This window comes from Falco punctatus, assembly GCF_963210335.1.
Source record: "Falco punctatus genome assembly, chromosome: 1".
NCBI lineage: Eukaryota > Metazoa > Chordata > Aves > Falconiformes > Falconidae > Falco > Falco punctatus.
In genome coordinates, this window is record NC_137580.1 from 77,066,625 (window position 1) to 77,084,092 (window position 17,468).

Here is a 17,468-nt window from a genome sequence, read left to right on the forward strand (position 1 = left end):
TGATGGTTTGCGAAAGGGTGCAGTGAATTCCAGAGCCCGTGTAAGGGGGTAGTGAGAGGAGAGAGAGGAAGATGGAAGGGGTGAACAGTGTGTCTCTTCTCCCCTCTCCGAGCCATGCCCTCTCTCTCGTTTCTCTGTACCCGCTCTGATGCTCATTCCACCTTCTTGAAGAGCTGATTCAACCTGTTAATCCAGCAAAGGGGTAGCACAGCAAAAACCCAATGAGGTGAGCACCAGTGCCTGCCTAAGGGAAAGAGCAGGCTAGGAATGTGACAAGGGAGGATGACACGGAGCGAGACAGCACTGCAGCAAGCTGCGAGGCTCACTGTGCCGCACTGTGGAAGTGCACCTTTTCCTCAGCCACTCCAGGGAGTGAGTGCATCTGCCTTGGAGAATAGAGGCCAAAATAGCAAACTCAGCAGTGATGGTTAGTGTGCTGTAAAGTGAAGTGGAAGCTGGAGCAAGGAGCTGTTTATATCCTTCCTAACCTCCAGCACTAAGCCAGCACCACCAGGCTGTTCCATGCTTGCTGTAGTTTGCATCCCACCATGTGAAACCCCATTGTTCTCAACCAAAGAATACATATAATATTTTGCTTTCATTAATCTGTCATAAATCCACTTTGTCACGTTTCTCATTGACAACCTTACAGCGAGAAACTCTTACTGCATTTTTGCAGTCGCTATCAGGTCAGTGTTGGTGTACCCTGAATCTTTCGCGTTGATCGCAAATCAGTGTCAGATTTCAGGAGGAGATTTCCTCTTACCATCACCACAACTTCACTATGGTACTCAAGCTAATTTTCCCATTCCCTTAATACATCTAAACCAGTGAGTATTTCAGTGGTGGATTACAATTTGTCAGGCTGATGCCCTTACCCCCCACATGGTCTGTGCCTGCTGCAGATTTCAGAAATACACTGGTTTGTATGCTGTGGTGCTGAGAAGCAGATTAATGGGAGAACCAGCTTCCTCGCTGCAAAATTGCACCGTTTATGAGGGAGGGGTGGCAAGTGTGTGAGGCAGGGGCACTTGCATTGGCTGGTGAAGTGCAGGTGTTGAGATGTTGCAAAGTGTCTGAGAGAACTGTAGTATTTCCAGAGTAGGCTAAACAAAAACTTAATAGTTTTCTCTGGCAGGAGAGTTGAAGAGGGTGAGAATGGAGAAAGCTCCTCTGCGTGTGTCTGAAGTAAATCATAGAAACCATATGAGAGTTTTCTTTGGTGTGGAGAATCCCACTGGGACTAGGAAAGTCTGTTCTCATTTCTTAATCACAGGCCAGTGTAACTTTCCGAGTCAAGGGGTCCAAGGGTATTACTGGTGGACAGCACTTTAAAATCTCTTTAGGTGGTGAACAGAGATTTGGAACATGGTGTGCTGGCACCAGTGCTGAAGGTGTGTATGAACAGAAGGCAGGAGCAGACTGAGCAGAATTTATAAAAAGCTAGGATAATGTTTAAAGGTTAAAAAGCAACAGCTTGGTAGGAAGTCATATGCAGGCAGCTTTCTGCAAGGATGAAATCAAATGCAAGCTTGGTGGGGAGGAAGAGTAGACATTACAAGCAGATGTAAATGTTCCCCTTTTCTCCTCACGCTCCTATCTGGAAACTCCTTGAAGGTAGTTAAGTAATGGCAGCTTTTACAAGCACTTTTGATAATTTTGAAGTGGACACAAAGCAAAGAGTGACCAAAAACTGAGCCATGTGGTTTGATTGTGTGTTTGAACAAGAAATCAAGAGGAAAAAATACAGTCATACACAGAGCAAGAAGTGTGTACAACATCCTTGTCCTTAAGAACAGCTATGACATTTTTATGTTGCGCTGATAATGCAAATGCAGCTGTATATGTTGCCGTCTGTTGTTTTGCTTCAAGAGAAGATATCAAAAAATGTTCTCTAGTTTTGTTTGAGGTTGTACCGTAAATCTGAGTTGTGCCATGGAAACCAAAGTTTTGCCCAGCTGATGGTCAGTCTCATTCTAAGTTACTGGTTGTGAGTGAAAATAATATGTACAGAATGTTAACTGTGAACGTGCTTTAAAAAAAACCTACAAACCAAAAGCCAAATCATGATGGCAAAGCGCACAGGCTTAAACTAGTACAGAGAAATCAGAAAATTAGGAGTGAATAGAGCAATTGGAGTCTGGAGCTGCAGTTTGAGAGGTCAGCGAGAGGTCCCTGCAGTAAAACATTTGAAAAAGATTAGATACTGCAGGGGGAGAGATAGTTGAACCTATCCTATGTTAAGGGGTTTTCCCTTAATGATCTGTTGGGGGCCTCTCAACTCCTAAGATAACAGGAGAATAACCCACAATCTGTCCTCTTATCTTGCGTATGCTGACACTGAAGGGCTTCAGGCTAGCAGTCATCTAATTAAAACTAATATGCTGATATTTCCTGTGTTTTCTAGTCTTTGCGGGTTTCAGAAGAGAGGAAATTCCAAAATTTCAGAAAACTTTTTAGGTTGATTGACTCTTCAGCAGATGAGGAGGCTGTCTCCTGGGTTTATGTTGAGGACAGCACGTTAATCATACCTATGTTCTCACTGTCACCAGCTGACTGCCAGCTAATTCAATTTGATGACAATGCCAACATCGCATTTATATATGTATTTCTAATTCATGCGCTCACAGAGGTCAAGACGCCTTGTCTTGTCAAAACCTCAAACATCATGTGGGTCCAACAGCAGTTTTGAACATCTGTGTGTATGGAGTTGTTTTATTGTAGCAGTCAGGTGGCACTGTTAAGGTGAAACAATTCTCTTGTCCTTGTAAATCTCATGACTTTTGTAGCTGTTATCACCAAAATAGCTGTGGTAGAATTTTAACCTTAAGGACACGATTCGCTAGAACAGGGCAAACATCTCAGGTTTGAGCTTGTATCCTGTTACAGGAAGAAAAACTAGTATTAAAAGAACTAATACTTTTATTTAATTATTTTTTTAATGAATTAAGGAAAAAAGGTTCTTTTTTCCCCCCCCTCTGCTTAATCTCCAGAATTGTGCACATAAGATAATATAGCAAATCTACTTTAAAATATAAAGCAGGGGGAGATTATTATTTTATGATGGGTTTCTGTTTGCCTCTAGATAAAGCAAACAGATTTGAACATTATCTGTCTTGGGTTTTGGTTCAAGATCGACTGACTGATGTATCTTTCTGTGGATCAGCATGGCTGTTTGGGTGAACGAAGCAGGAGTACATACTCAGCTCTGCTTAGAAAGCCCATCTTCATGTTTGTTGCAAAACCTCTGAACTAGATGGATTTTGAAGTGTGGTGCTTGCTAACCGTTGGGCCCTTGAGTGCAATACAACACACTTGATAAGCAACATTTTGCAGGTGCAGCATTATGCAATAAGCAAGAACAATGTTTTTACTTTGTAATGAAATAGAACTTACCTTGATTCATTCCTCCTATAAATGTTGCTATGGGGGTTTTTTTCTTCACTTGGAAAAAGGTGGTGTGGGTGTGCTGTGTATTTCCCTGGTAAAAACTAGTTCTGTAACATATGATCTTTGTTGATACGAAGTGACTCCGTATTCCTTTGGCCTGTGATTTGGTGGCAACTCCGAACAATTATCTTGTAGCAGTTTAAGAAATGTCTGCATTACATGCTATTTTCTTAGGTATTGGTAGATTAATCTCTCTTGCTTTCTTTCTCAGGTTGCCATTTTGGATGCAAAAAGAAGTATGAACATTGGGATATTTCTCAAACAATTCAAAAAGTAAGATTTGGTTTTTCCATGCAGCTACAGCAAGTTACATATGTGCAAAATTCTTTGTAGTTATCAAATGTATTGTATTTTGTGCTCGATTTCTTGTGTTCTGTACAGGTATGTCATAACTTTATAGTTATACAGAACTTTATAGTTCTGTACAGGTGTGTCATAAATAACTATATTTCATAATTTGTTTTCTGATATGTTTAGGTTTGACTGCTATTATGACTTAGCACCAAACATACAGAGTTTGCTACTGTTAACCAGTTGAAGTGAGTTTTCAGGTATAGTTAAGGGAAGCCCTTGTGTCATGTAATACTGCGTGAGAGCTGCTTTTCACTGCCTTCCTTTCTTTATGAAGAATTGATAGAAAGGGGTGAGGTGAGGAATTTTTTTATTTTTTTTTTAAAGAGCAAGCTGTTTCAATGCTATCTGTATTCAGTGATAATGTTGCCCTTCAGTAAAGGCATCACTGAAAGTGATGTTAGCACAGTGCTGCTGTGGACACTGATACATAACCTCATTATAATTCCTTTGTGTGCCCAGGCGTGTTTTTTTTCAATTTCTGTAACTATTCACCCTGCAAGTGTTAGAAATGTGTGTGCTCAATTGTTTTTTCAAGGTCTGCTGAATCCATCATTGAAGATATTTATCATGGAAGAAGTGAGCCCTATGGTTCTGAACTGCTGCATGAATTTCTTAAATTATTACCAGAAGCAGAGGAGGTAAGTAATGGTTTTACATGGAAAGTATTTTTTCGTAGAGTTCTACTGCCTGGGAGGCCAACTTGAAGGTCTGTAGAAGAGGAATCCCAAATCCTTCCTGAGGCCAGGGGATAGGAAACCACTGAGTGCAAAGGGTTAATCTTCATTTGACATGCGTTTCTCTGATGTCCCTTATGATGTTCCTTTTTGTTTTGTAAACATTTTAGCAAGACCTGGAACCCTCCTGTGTGCAGATAGCTCAGCTCTGGGGAGGGGGTGGTCAGAAAACTCAAAGTATATCCTAATGCAAACAAATGAAATTTCCCTTCTTTGGCACCTGCCTTATGCTTTCTCATTGCGGTGCCTGTGAGTTGAGTATTAGTAGCCCTGTGCTACTGCCTCTTCTGCCTTCTGGTTTGCTGCCTGCTTGGTGCATCTAGGGTCTGCCTGCTCCTGAGCCCAGGTCATAGGGTTCCAACGGGGCAGAAAGGCAGCTTTGCTGTGCAGCACCCGTAGAATCTGCTAACGTGACTTAGTGCTCCAGAGGAGACATGTTAGAAGGTACAGAATTACCAGCAGCACCTTCAGCAACGTCTCTGTGCTGACCATATGACCAGCATGCAAGTGCTGCTTGCTGCAGCTCCGCCCCCCCCCCCCCCCCCCCCCCGCCCAGTCCCAGCCTTCAAGTCCATTCACATGATTAAAGAGGTGAAGCTTCATCGACTGACCTGGGAGCCCTGCTTAATGATGCACAGTTCCTCCTCTGCTCTTCTATTTGCACTGACCCATTTGTATGTACTTGAGAGAAATGTATACCACAAACTTGACAAAATTAGCATTAGAATTGCTTGGGTGCTCCACATCAAAGCCATGGCTGAAACCTGGGAAATTGGTAGTTAACATCCACATACAGATGAACCTCCACTCCATGCTTTACCACTTCAAGGTCATGCTGTCAGAGCACTCGGTTTCCTCTGTGCAGCAGCAAATCTCAGACCCAGTCAACAGCAAAACACGTATTATTTTGCTGTCAAATATATAATCCTAAATTGGGCTGCTTTTGTGGGGAATCTTGTAAAACTCTGAGATTATATTTGATTAATGTATTTTTTTAGAGTTGGGGGATATCAACAGGTTGAAATCTAATTAATTTGGGGAGGAAAAAAAAAAAGTGACTAGTTCTGGGAGCTCAGAACTGTTCCCCCTTCCCTCTTTGTTTGAATTTCAGTACGTGTTCCTGTATTTAAACAGAATTTACGTCCTTCCTCTGAAAGAGTCAGAGGAGAACAGTGAAGTACTAACTTAACAGGAAGTGATTTCTAGCTAATTTTTTGTATATTCAGCAAATTAAACTGAAGGAAAGGTTGTTTTTTTCTTCTTTTCCTCTTTCTGGTTTAGATCTTGGTTGTTACTTTACGACAAGTAGAGTGTCTTTCAAATACCATGCTCTGACATGATACACACATTGTAATTCGGCTAGGATTTAACATAAGCTGTTGAATTTTGTCTGCGAGACTCGGCTAGATGGTTTAGATACCCAGTAGGTGCTGCTAAGAGTGAAAAGGTGTATTTATTTCCTAGCAGATGATTTGACAACAGGCCTGCCCCTCAAGACAGTGTGGCCAGAGCACTTAAGAAGTGCTTTTAAGGAGGTGCTTGAAAAATGAATAAAAGAGATTTTATGGTGCAGAGGTGTATCAGAAATTAAGGGGTATTAGATGTTTGATTTGTTGCTGTTCCCAAGGGAAGGCTGGAAAGAGGGTTGTTCCCAGTGTGCAGGTATTTGTATGTATTTATAAAGTTCCATGCTGCAGAGATCTCATTGCTCACCATCAGGAAAAGGAAAGACACCCTTTTCTTTTGTTATTCTCCCCATAATTGTTTAACTTCTTGGGAGTTTTCCCCGTAAGGGCTGGGGTGAGAGGGCAGGACAGGGAGAAGATCCTGAGTGTGAGGGACTGATACTTCTGCTGGTATGAATAAATGTTTCGGTTTCTTCATGTCCTCATGCTTCAAGGGTTCAAAGAATAAAGGGTCCAATAACTTATTTACTGCTGTGGCTCCTAAAATTTTAGTGAATTGGTAAAAAATTCTATTCTGTCTAGGAACCTCAGAGCTTTTGTTGTTTGTCTTTCTCAGCATTTTCCCCCCCTCTATGTTCATTGTTCTCCTTGTATGTCCCCTTTTTTGTTCATCTGTTGTCTGCCTCGTAGTCTAAATTTTCATCTCTTGGAATGGCGGGTCACCATTTGCTAAGGGGTAGCCAACAAAACTATACAGTCCCTCTCCGCATGCAAATAATCCAAAATCACTAGAGGTATTAGATGAAGTGGTGTTATTTGTCCTGCCGTTCCCTATTATGTTTAATAGTCCCTCATTTATTTTTGATCTGGGTGTTGTATCACGTGAGATAGCTTTGGCAAGGTGTCATCACACCTTGGCCTGTCCCTGCAGGACGTTGCACCCATCCTCAGCCAGGGTTCCCTGGGATTACCTTTGGATACTTCCCCATCTCCTAAAGACCTGCTTTGTTGTTGTAAGGGTTGAGAATTAACCCTGAGCAGAGGCTTAAGCAGTCAGATACTAAAAGGTGAGTTGTTATCAGTGCTAACTGTCTTGGTGTAACCATGGGTGGGCTTCTGCAGTTCTTTTTTGTGTGCTCTTCAGCAGCTCAGGTATTTACAGTCACATTTCCTGGTAGCACAGTTGTCTTGCAGGTTGGAGTCGAGAGCCAAGTACTCCCTGCCAGGCATGTGCTCCACCCCAGTAACTGTTTGAAGATACCTTCTACTTTTTCTTTTATATAGTACCATAAATTCTTAGTCTGTAAAAGTGAAAGGACGGAGAGAGGAACACCATTCCTGGTCGTAGCTGTAGAAGGGGCAACTCTGGACCGACAGTGTTTCTTCTTTTTTACCAACAACCTTTACAGTTTATCTATGTGAATAAACACTGGCTTTATACTCCAATCTTATCTTATCCAAAGTGTTGTGATATATAGTCACATTACCTGAATGTGCCCCTGGTCACCAGTTTGAGGTATGTGGCATATTTTACATCATTTCAGTCCATATTATCTCAGGCACCTGATGGATGTTCCAGCGTCTTTGAGATGGAACAGTTTTTTGGCAGTGCAGGCTAAGTACTCGGGCTAACACATACATTTGACATTTGTGGTCTTTAAAGTTATTCTTTCTTTTTTTCAGTATTGTAATGTGGCAACTCTGTTTATGTGCTGAAAAAGGTGTCAGTACTGGTAATTTTCTAGCTGTTTTCTGTGAAAAATCCCAATAGCTATGAAATCTGTTGGGATTTTTATGTATAAATGGCAAATACTGTCTTGTTGCTGTACGTTTTTGTCAAAGTGGGTATGACCGTTACTGAAATATTGGCACTGCTGTGAAGTCAAACTGAAAACTTTTGGGTATTTTCAAATGTTTAATGTGGAAAAGCTTGATAGATTCTTGAAGCTGGCAAACCTGGAGCTTGCTGCAAGTTCTACTGTGTTTTGTTCAGGTCTGCGTAGGTGGCACCAGCCTAGCCATCATACAGTGGTTAAAAAAAAAAACCAAACAAACAAAACCCAACCAAAAAAAGGTATAAAAATTCTCAACACATTAATAAGTAAGATAAGATCACTGATTTTGTGTAAGCCTTGTTAGCAGTCCTGCTCTTTGTACCTTACTGTGGTTAGCAGTTTTGTAAGAGGAAGAAATGCCTATTTGGAATCTCTTGTGATTCATCCATTTTGCAGCTCCTGTTTTTTTCCAGGGAGCCTTTGTCTTGACTGAAGCAATGGCCTCCTCTGCTATATCACTTCTAAAAAAGATTCCTTTTCTTAATTCCTGGTTCCTAATGATATCCTGTCAGAATGGCTGACAGCTGTCATTTACTGTCATCCTGACAAAAGCAAAGGGGAAGCTTTCAGCTGCTTTTATGTGCATAACATTGCACTCTTCAGCAGGCCCAGACTGGTAAAAGTTGGGAGAGTCCAGTGTTTAACGAGCTAGAATAGCCAGAATTTGTACTTTAAATATATACAGAAGAGAGCGTATCGGCCTGCTAATCAGTTCACCCATACACACGCACGCCCAGGTTATCAACACGGTGTCTTAAATTCCTTTATAATGTCTCAAGCCTGTCCTTTGCTTGTATACTCTGTTTTAAAACCCTAGTCATCTGTCACCCGCTTTACTGGAGTGGTTCCTGTTGGCTCTACCCTTTTCAGACCATGTTTGTGTAGTTAACTGCCCCTTCTTTCTTCTGCCAGGGCTCTATGTGGCTGACTGTCCTTCAGAGTTTTCATCTCCTGCTTCCTTTTCGCCCCTTACGATGGCTGCAGGTTTTTCTCCTTTTCGTTTTATCATTTGCTGGTGGAGGTTTGCCACTGCCCAGCCATGTGCCCCGTGGTGCCTCCCCACCTAATACATCAGGTGCTTGCCCACGTGCCCTTGTAGTTGGATTCCACTGTGATGCCTTTTGGGGCTTTGGTATTTTTTAACTCTGTTTTTCTTTAGTTCCCTGAATGTTTGCAATGGTATGGAAATATTAAACAAAACCAAAAGAAACTCAGAGAAAATGTTTAGTCGTCTGGACTATTGCACTTGGCTTTACTTATTTATTTGTAACATGGGGAATATTTGATTTATTTGATTGGGATGTGGGGAAATAGTAGCAAGCATATTTGAGGTTGAGTGGTGTACTGATGTGTACTCTTCAAAGATTTTGCATAGGAGTGCAACATACCTGGTCTATACCATAAAGCAGGATCCTACTAGTTGTAAATAAGTGCTACTAGTAGCTCAAAAATGACTGAAAACTTGAGTGGCAGGAATGCAGTAGCTTTCCTGTCTGCGAGGAATAAATGAGATACTCGCAAGAGGCGTATCTACTCCAATTGTTCGCAAATCAAATCAAAGATCAGGCTTTCTCTCTGTTTCATAACTTTTTAAAATGAAGCAAATTACATATGTGAGAACCTTCTGTATCTAAAATCTGATTTAGTGTGCGTGGGCATGCATGGACAGTGCAAATGCATATTCCATATACAAATATAATGAAAAATTAAATTAGTAGCTCTGCGTCAGATTTGAGTAGTACAGAACTGAGCATACAATGTGATTGTGCTCTCTTGCTGTATACGTGATGCTGCTGTATCTTGGTATATGGCTGCATGCTGTTGTGCAAAAGATTTTGTTGTGCTTGAAGAGAGGAGTTCAAGGCCAGAACTGATAGTTATGCATTGTGATTTTTAAAATAAACCACGTTTTTTTAGCTCTTTTGTGTTGTCAGACTAATCATAAACCTATCTACTGTAACTGTTAACATGATTAATAGTGAACAGCATTGTCAATCCCCATAGCTTCTTTGCAGTTCCTGTCTGCATTTGGTATTTGAATTTGACCCCCACTTTTAGGAGCCATCAGAGAATCTCAGGTCTCTTTGGGAAGACTTGGGACAATGTGGCTGCAGAGGGAAGAGGCCGATCCCGTGGGCTTTTGAGGAGCTTCCCTTGGAATGTGTAGGGGCAGCCGTCCCAAATGTGTTTCAGTCATTTTTAGCTTTGGGGTTCAGAAGGGGATCTTGTAGTTTATGGGTAGTGTCAATTAAGTCAAAGAACTTTTTTTTTTTTTTTTTTTCCTGACTTACGGTGAGATAACTGGTCTTTCTCAATTATGACATTTGTAATAAAAAGGGAACACCAAATAAATGGTTGTCCTAACTTTACCTTAGCTATTCCCCAGACTATTTACTGTTTCAAGGCTAAGTTAACAGGATTTAGCCTCCTGTGTTGAAAACTTAGACACATATGGGGAACCAGGCAGTGTTGTGCTGAATTCCGGGATGAAAAGGACCTTATAACTCTTTTCTGTTTCTGTTTTGTCTGTTCATGGAATGGATCACTATCCTCCACCTTGCTTTCGTTTTTGACTTGTCAGGTGAGCTTGTTTGCTGCTTCTTGCCAGGGTTGGGCATCTAAGGCAAAGGCAGTGGAGGTTACGATGGCTGATGTGGGCTGGAAGAAGTGTAGGCAGGCAGTAAGCACATCTTCGTTTTAAGGCTGATTACAGAGACTTCCTTTTGGGTTGACTGCTGCCCAAAGCTTTTTGGGTTGTGATGTTCACACCCCGTCCTACCCATCAGAAGGCAGCCTCGCCAACGTCTTCTGTTGGGCACGTATAGGAAAGTTTCTCCCCTGGATGAATTCTAGGATTTAGTACTTCCTTGTACCACTCCAGGCGTTTTTCCTAATATGATCGTGTAGAAGAAAGAGGATTTCATCCAGTGTCTGTAAAATTAACATTCTACATAAATTACTACTTACTATCAAAAGTATATTCAAATATAGTACAGGTATCATGATTAAGTTAATATTCCTGTGACTTTCTCAGGATCTCCTGTTCATTTTTTGTGCATTTAAATCTTAAAATTGCATCTTCCTATAATCACCTGTGGTTTATATGATCTTGATTTTGGTGATTTGGGGTGGATTTTTTGGTGGGCTACTTTTCTTTTTTTTTTTTTCTCCCTCTCCCCCCACCCCAAACCTGATTGCCTGTATCCCTTTCAGACAAAATTTGATATTTGCAACATAGTAAAATGCGGTTGGAGAATTTTCAGGTTTTGTTGTTCAGGTTGCAGGCCACTATTTTTTTGGAAGCTAGGTTAAAGAACTCGTGCAAAGACTAAATAAAACTGAGATAATAGATGTCGCCCACTCCCCACTTCATGGTGCAGGAAAAGGTGTTATTTTGGTTTTCTTTCTTGCTCATTTTAACACCTTAGAAGCATGAGGGAATGTCAAGTCTGGTCTTTCCTGTTTTTTGTTGGCAGACTTCTTGAATGACTCTGTGAATTAGGAGTTTTCTCAGGCCTCAAAAAAATGGGTATGCTGTTTATCTTTAGAAGGAGCTTTTGTCTGAGTGTCTTCAGTTAAATGGGGTGTGTGTTAGGAAATGGAGTTAGCCTGAATAAAAATTGCTTCTCTTTCTTTGCCATAAGTTTTTGTTGGGAGGGTGGTTTAGGTTTTTTTTTCTTTTTAATTTGAAAAGGAAGATTTTTTCCTATTCTGGGTTTAATATGTAATTTTTGTTTTCTCTCTCCTAATGTGCTCTTAACGTTTCTTTTTTATCATTATTATGTGGAAAAAGAATGGGGATAAAGCAAGACAAAGCTGTTAAAAGAATCCTTTTCTTCTGCTAGTCCAGGATTTATTTTAAGTCCCTGATCTAACATAGCGTATGTTGTCTTCCACTACAAATCCACTACTTTTTTACTGTGAAAGCAGAAAAATAACTTCAGTGATTAATTTGGAGCCTGATGCTCTAAAAAAATCTGTGGATATCTTGCTAAATCATGACAATCTGATAACTGTTGATGCCCTGATGTAGCGTGCCTCTCTCCAGGATAGCTTAATATGCTTTCTGAAACTGAAGACCATCTGTGTAAATGTGGTTGTGAATAGGTTTTAAGTGTAATGTTATAAAAAGGAAAGATGATAGCTGGTGTGTAATTCAGTGGAAATTTAGAACTGATAACTGGGTGTGAACTTGTTGGTTGAATGAAGAAATAGTGTAATTGAGACTGAGCTCTGCTTTTGGATACAGTTCCTGTGTTGGAAGATGTGGAAGAAATTCCAGTTATACTTAAAACACATGTGTATGTATTTTCCAGTTCTTCTATATAAACAAATATAAGTATGTGGGCAGATCAGTGGCTTCCAGATCATGCAAATATATGGATTTTGGTGGAGCTGGGAAGGAAGATCAACAAAATTAAAGCAGTGATATTTCCTTTGCATGTAAATGGTGTTCTCAAAGTACTGAAAACAAGTGACTTACAATCTTGCATTTGATTTATCTTTAAAATATTTCAAATTAATGAAAAAAAAATCAAAAACTCAAGAGCATGACATTTACCCCTCGAGAGTTTAAGAGAAAATGGTTGAAGCAAGTATCTGAAAAAAAACCCCATAACTTAAAAGCTTCGCTGCATTGTGCCAAAGAGATCTAGGCAGTCTGATGATGGAAATGCTGAACACAGTTAACTTTAAGCTACACCCAAGTGTATTATCACAGTTGTTGAAGAGTCGAGAATAATTTTTCAGATCATTACTCAAGCAGCTATTTCCTGGGCGAACAGCTAGAGATCAGCAAATGGACCAGTAGGGAAGAAAAGAGCCAGTTCTGTGGAAACTGGAACCGCAGTGTCCTAAACATAGTGATGACAGCAATCGCTGAGCAGAAATCAAAATGACAAATGGGAAACCAGAAAACACTCAGCAGAAATCAGAATCCCCAGTCAGAACGGTGGCATTGTATTTTTTTCTGCTGGACTTTGTAGCTAGGTTTTTGGGAGAAGAGTGATGTTACTGGGGCTTTTTTTTGTAATTGGGGTGTGTGCAAATTACAGGAGCTTGGACAGTGAAACTGTTCAGTCACTGAGTGGACTTTTTAATACTTCCTGTTAAATTTACTGTTTTTCAAGGTCTTTCCTTACAAAGTCAAGTTAATCTTGACCTTTGATAAAATTCTTTACTAGTGTTTTTTTCCCTTTTCCAGGTAAAGAAATTAAAAGCCTTTGATGGAGATGTATCAAAACTGTCTCAAGCTGATTCCTTCATGTATTTACTAATCCAGGTGCCAAAGTAAGGAGATAGTAGGTTTATTCTGTTCACAATAAATGTTCTCTTTTGGCTGTCAGTTCTAAACCTGTTTGTTTGTGTGCTCCAGCTATGCTCTTAGGATCGAAGCCATGGTGTTAGAGAGGGAGTTCTCACCCTCCTGTGCTTCTCTACAGGATGACATGAAAATTATAAGACGGGCAACAAAAGGTAATTAAGCGTGTTGGGACATGCATAATACTTTTGTTTTTGTTAGCATGTTAATTAGTCTGCATTATGAAGACTAGAGCTTGAATTTCAGGTACCTTAGCTATTAAAAGGAAGCAAACTCCCCTCTGACAAATGCCATCAGGGTGTGCCTGGAGAATCTTTGCTTCTAAAATACAAAATCTGGAGACTTTGGACACACTAGCAATGAGTCCATGACCAAAGTCTACAAGCAGCGTGTAGTCAGTAGAAACTGACAGAAACAAAGGTGTCCATGGCCAAATTAGGATAAATGCTCTTTTGAGTAGGGTTTGCTGATTCATGCATCACTGTCTTTCTGATTGAATGTGGTTGTTACACCTTTCTTCTCGCTCTTTCAGAGATGCATAGAGAAAATCACTGTGTAAGTTCCAGTTTTCTCTATATGCCATTGCCTTTTGAGGTTGGCAGTATTGATGGGCTAAAGTCTTTATTGTAGAGACTTAATACTATTGCTGCTCCTTTGTGTTCTGTTTTTTGTTCTCTCTGTGTCTCTACACTTCTGTTCTCTACATTTCACAAGTTTTGAAATGCTGCAGCTGGTAACGTAATGTAATCTGGTGTCTTCTACTCGGCAGGAGAATAGTTTATTTCCTGCTTTCAGTTAAACATGGATGCTGACCTGGAGTGCCTATTTGCCCTCTTCTTCAATATGAAATTCCTATTTCATGCTGGCAGATTTTTGGACAGGCTGCTAGAGCACTGTTCAAGGCTGCTTCTTGCAGTGTAAAAAGGCACAGCAGTCAAAGTATTCAACCGCAAGCACCAGTGCTTAGGAAAGTCATTTTTAGTGAAAGGAGAGGGAGCAAAGCCTGGTGTGTTTTCCCCACCGGTGGGGTTTGAAGTAGTCCTCCTTGGCTCAGGAAAATGTGGCTTAGGCCGAGGTTTGAGTTTGGCCTGTTATTGGGATCTCTTTCAAATCATTGTTCTTTGTGTTTTGAGCAGCAGGCATACGTGAGGGAGCATGTTATGTATCAAAGCAGCCGCGCCCTCTTGTCCTTCATGTCCTTCACCCAGGACATCTGTGAATGATGAATTCTTTCCCTCCCGAGCAGACACTTTGGTCTCCAGCTCCTACATCAGGCCAGTCATGCAAATCCGGCTGGCTGGGCTTCCCTGTTTTCAGTCCACTGGTGTCATGTGCTCTTCTCCATTTGGCCTTTGCGATTAAGGGTTTGTTGCTAGCCCGAAGTTGTTTAGGAATTAGGTCTGCTTTCCTATTCCGATCTCCTATGTTTCTTTCCTTGTAATTAAGCTGGGAGAATATTTACTTAAATTCTAATGCTGATAATCACTAAGGGTTAGGATGGTCTAAACAGCCTGATGGATTCTCATCTGGCCTGCAGATGGATGTATCTCAGTGACGCTGAGCAGGCTCTCACTGTGCAAAATCTTCAGAAGTTGCCTTCTCCTCTTGGCCTTATGAAATTTGGTACTTTCTTTTGTATTCTCTCCTCTTTCTTCCTCCTTGCCTCCTCACCTGTAGCTTGTTAGGTCAAAGGTTATTTAATTAGTTCTATGTTTTTAGGCCGCTAATACTGAAATCTGAAGATACAAGGGCTCTCTGCTTCCAAAATGATAGATTAGTGTATTGTGCTAAGCATTAAATGCAGGGTAAATTACAGAATGTGAACTTTGAGGCAAAATAGTTTTTAGAAGTATTTGTACTGCAATAAAAGGGATTCCACCTTTTATTATGTTCATCAGTGTGAAATATAGTAGCTTATATTAAAACCAGCTCGTGTTATTTTTCTTGCTGTATGGGCACTTGCAAATTTGGAGTTACATGGTGTGCTGTGCCACTTGTGTAATGCTAATTTATTAACTCTTTACAGCTCTGCATTTCTGTATCTTATTTCTAAGGCAATCCCTGTGGTGGCTTTTAAGCACATGTATTGTTTTGTGTTCGTATGTGTCTGGGTGAAAAGGTCTATGAATTCAGATAGAGCCTTACTACTGTGCATTTTGCAAAAAATGGAAATATGTTCAAAACAAGCTTCTGTGATGGAAAAGTTTTTAAAGGCAATCTTGTTCCATCTGACTCTTTGCATCACACTGAATATAACTGTGCTAAATCATCTTTGATGTGACTGAAGTAAAATAAATGCTGCTTTGAGTTGGTGATTGTACAGAAATAAAATTATGATTCGCAGTGAGACTGGGCTAAAGAAGGAAAATGTAAACATTGCCTCGTTATCTTTTCATCCCTGATGGCTAAGTCTCCCAAAAAAAGAATAATGGTTCAAAAGCCCGGCCCTGACAGATGGCATATGGATCCTGCAGGGTGCGGAACACTTACCTCACACTGGAATTAGTAGGTGGTGAGGATACTTAACCGCTTGCATGAGACACTTTGCACATTGCAGGATTAGGCCTCAAATGTTTTGTTAACTGCTGGGGGTTGCCTTGGAAATACTACACTTGCTAAGCTAAAGTCTGAACCATACTTGAGGTTTGTCAGCTGTGCTTGTGAATTTGAGTTATATAGTACCATTTTTTTCCACATGACCTTTACAGTTTGTTGAGGTTTCCTGTTAAAATAAAAATTTTCGCCTTTAAAACTTGAGATGAAGAGAGGTTTGGTAGCTGATTGTGTATATTTCTAAATAAACAATCGTTAGACAGCAGTTTTCTTGTTCCTTGCAGAGTTAATGACTTGTGAGGAACTGCATTCCATATTGCACTTGGTCCTCCAGGCTGGGAATATTATGAATGCGGTAAGTGACAGCCAAAACGGAGATGGCTGGTTGACCAAACTTCCAAACTTCCTTGTTAGTGTTGCAGACCGTTGATGTCATGCCTCAGCTGTTTGCTCGTTTCTTTTTAGGGAGGTTATGCTGGCAATGCTGTTGGATTTAAGCTGTCATCACTGCTCAAGCTGGCGGACACAAAAGCAAACAAACCTGGAATGAGTCTGCTGCATTTTGTTGCTCTGGTATAGAAAAACTATTTTTCTGGTATAAGCAACTGCTATGAATGTAGAGCCAAAGATGATAGACAATAGAAGCGGCCATGTGCCTCAGGAAAAAGAGCTTTTTTACTGCTTTAATCCTAATCTCACCCTTCTTCTCCTGCCACAACATTCATCAGTTTACCTATGTCTGATCATCCTATCCAGAAACCCTTGGAAAACTTAAGGTTTTTATGTCATGTAAAAGCTTGCCTTTGTGTAACTTCCTCATTGTAGCTTTTCTGCTATTGTCCTGAATTCTTACACTGTGGAAGTAGCTTATTTTGAAATATATTCTTTCAGTCTTCCTGTTGAATCTTTTGAGAAACATCAAGGGTTTTTTCCTCTCTCAGTGACTGACATGTATTTTTAAAACTGCTGCAGACTTTTTTCAAGTTATTTTTCCTTCCTTTCAAACTTCTTGATTTTAGAAGGGAGAGAATTTAAATGCTTTTATATGTGACTTTGGTTATCTGTGTACAAACTGGCTTAACAGATTTCCAGGCGGCTAACAATAGGGTATTAAGTGATGTGTGCGCAGGAAACGTCGTATCTGCTCCAACAATGGACACCAGTAAATTGTTCTGTCCCTGACATTCCCTTTTAATGCATGTGGCTTGCATTCGCTGGCAAAAGCAGCTATTATTGTGCACTGCAAAATGGAAGCTGTTGTTTAAAGTTTCCAGTTCTGATCCATGCCTTTCGTTAAGGGGTCTCCTTTGCTCAATTTTGTTAGAATTGAATGGGAAGAAAAACAGTGCAGGAGAGAAACCTCCAAGTGCCCTCCCAGAGGCTTTAGAACTGCTGGACTTAGGGACTTTGGCTTGGTGGTGGAATGTTAATGGATTTTGTGTGTTTTGGTTTCGTTCTATTTGTTTCAGGAAGCCCAAAAGAAAGATGCTGCTCTTCTCAACTTTTCAGAAAAAATTAGGGATGTTCATGATGCTGCCAGGTAAGTCAAAAGAACACCAAGCACTTAAGTTAGACTGTGACTTGGAATTATCTTATTTGTGAAGCAATGAGGCTTGTTCAGAGAAGTCTTGGCACAAAACCTGAGATCTTTACAAATGTTTACTATAGCTTTGAGGGCTTCATTTCCATTTGCTAGCAGAAGTATGCCTGCAATGTGCCTTCAGGTATGAGGGTTTTTATGACATGATCTCTGTAGGTTTTTGGTAGTTTTATCTCTATCAAATACATGTGCATGTATGTGACTTTTAAGGGATTA

General features: G+C 40.5%; 1 protein-coding gene across 1 annotated transcript in view; it reads left to right on the plus strand.

Annotated features, from left to right (window-relative positions):
* FHDC1 (FH2 domain containing 1) overlaps positions 1–17,468 on the plus strand; it is a 40,162-nt gene that overhangs the window by 9,420 nt on the left and 13,274 nt on the right. Inside the window, exons 3-9 of the mRNA XM_080384731.1 lie at positions 3,662–3,723; positions 4,340–4,442; positions 12,983–13,068; positions 13,154–13,254; positions 15,937–16,007; positions 16,118–16,225; positions 17,122–17,192. Of these exons, the coding sequence (XP_080240857.1) occupies positions 3,662–3,723; positions 4,340–4,442; positions 12,983–13,068; positions 13,154–13,254; positions 15,937–16,007; positions 16,118–16,225; positions 17,122–17,192 (602 nt within the window). The remainder of the gene's footprint in view (positions 1–3,661; positions 3,724–4,339; positions 4,443–12,982; positions 13,069–13,153; positions 13,255–15,936; positions 16,008–16,117; positions 16,226–17,121; positions 17,193–17,468) is intronic.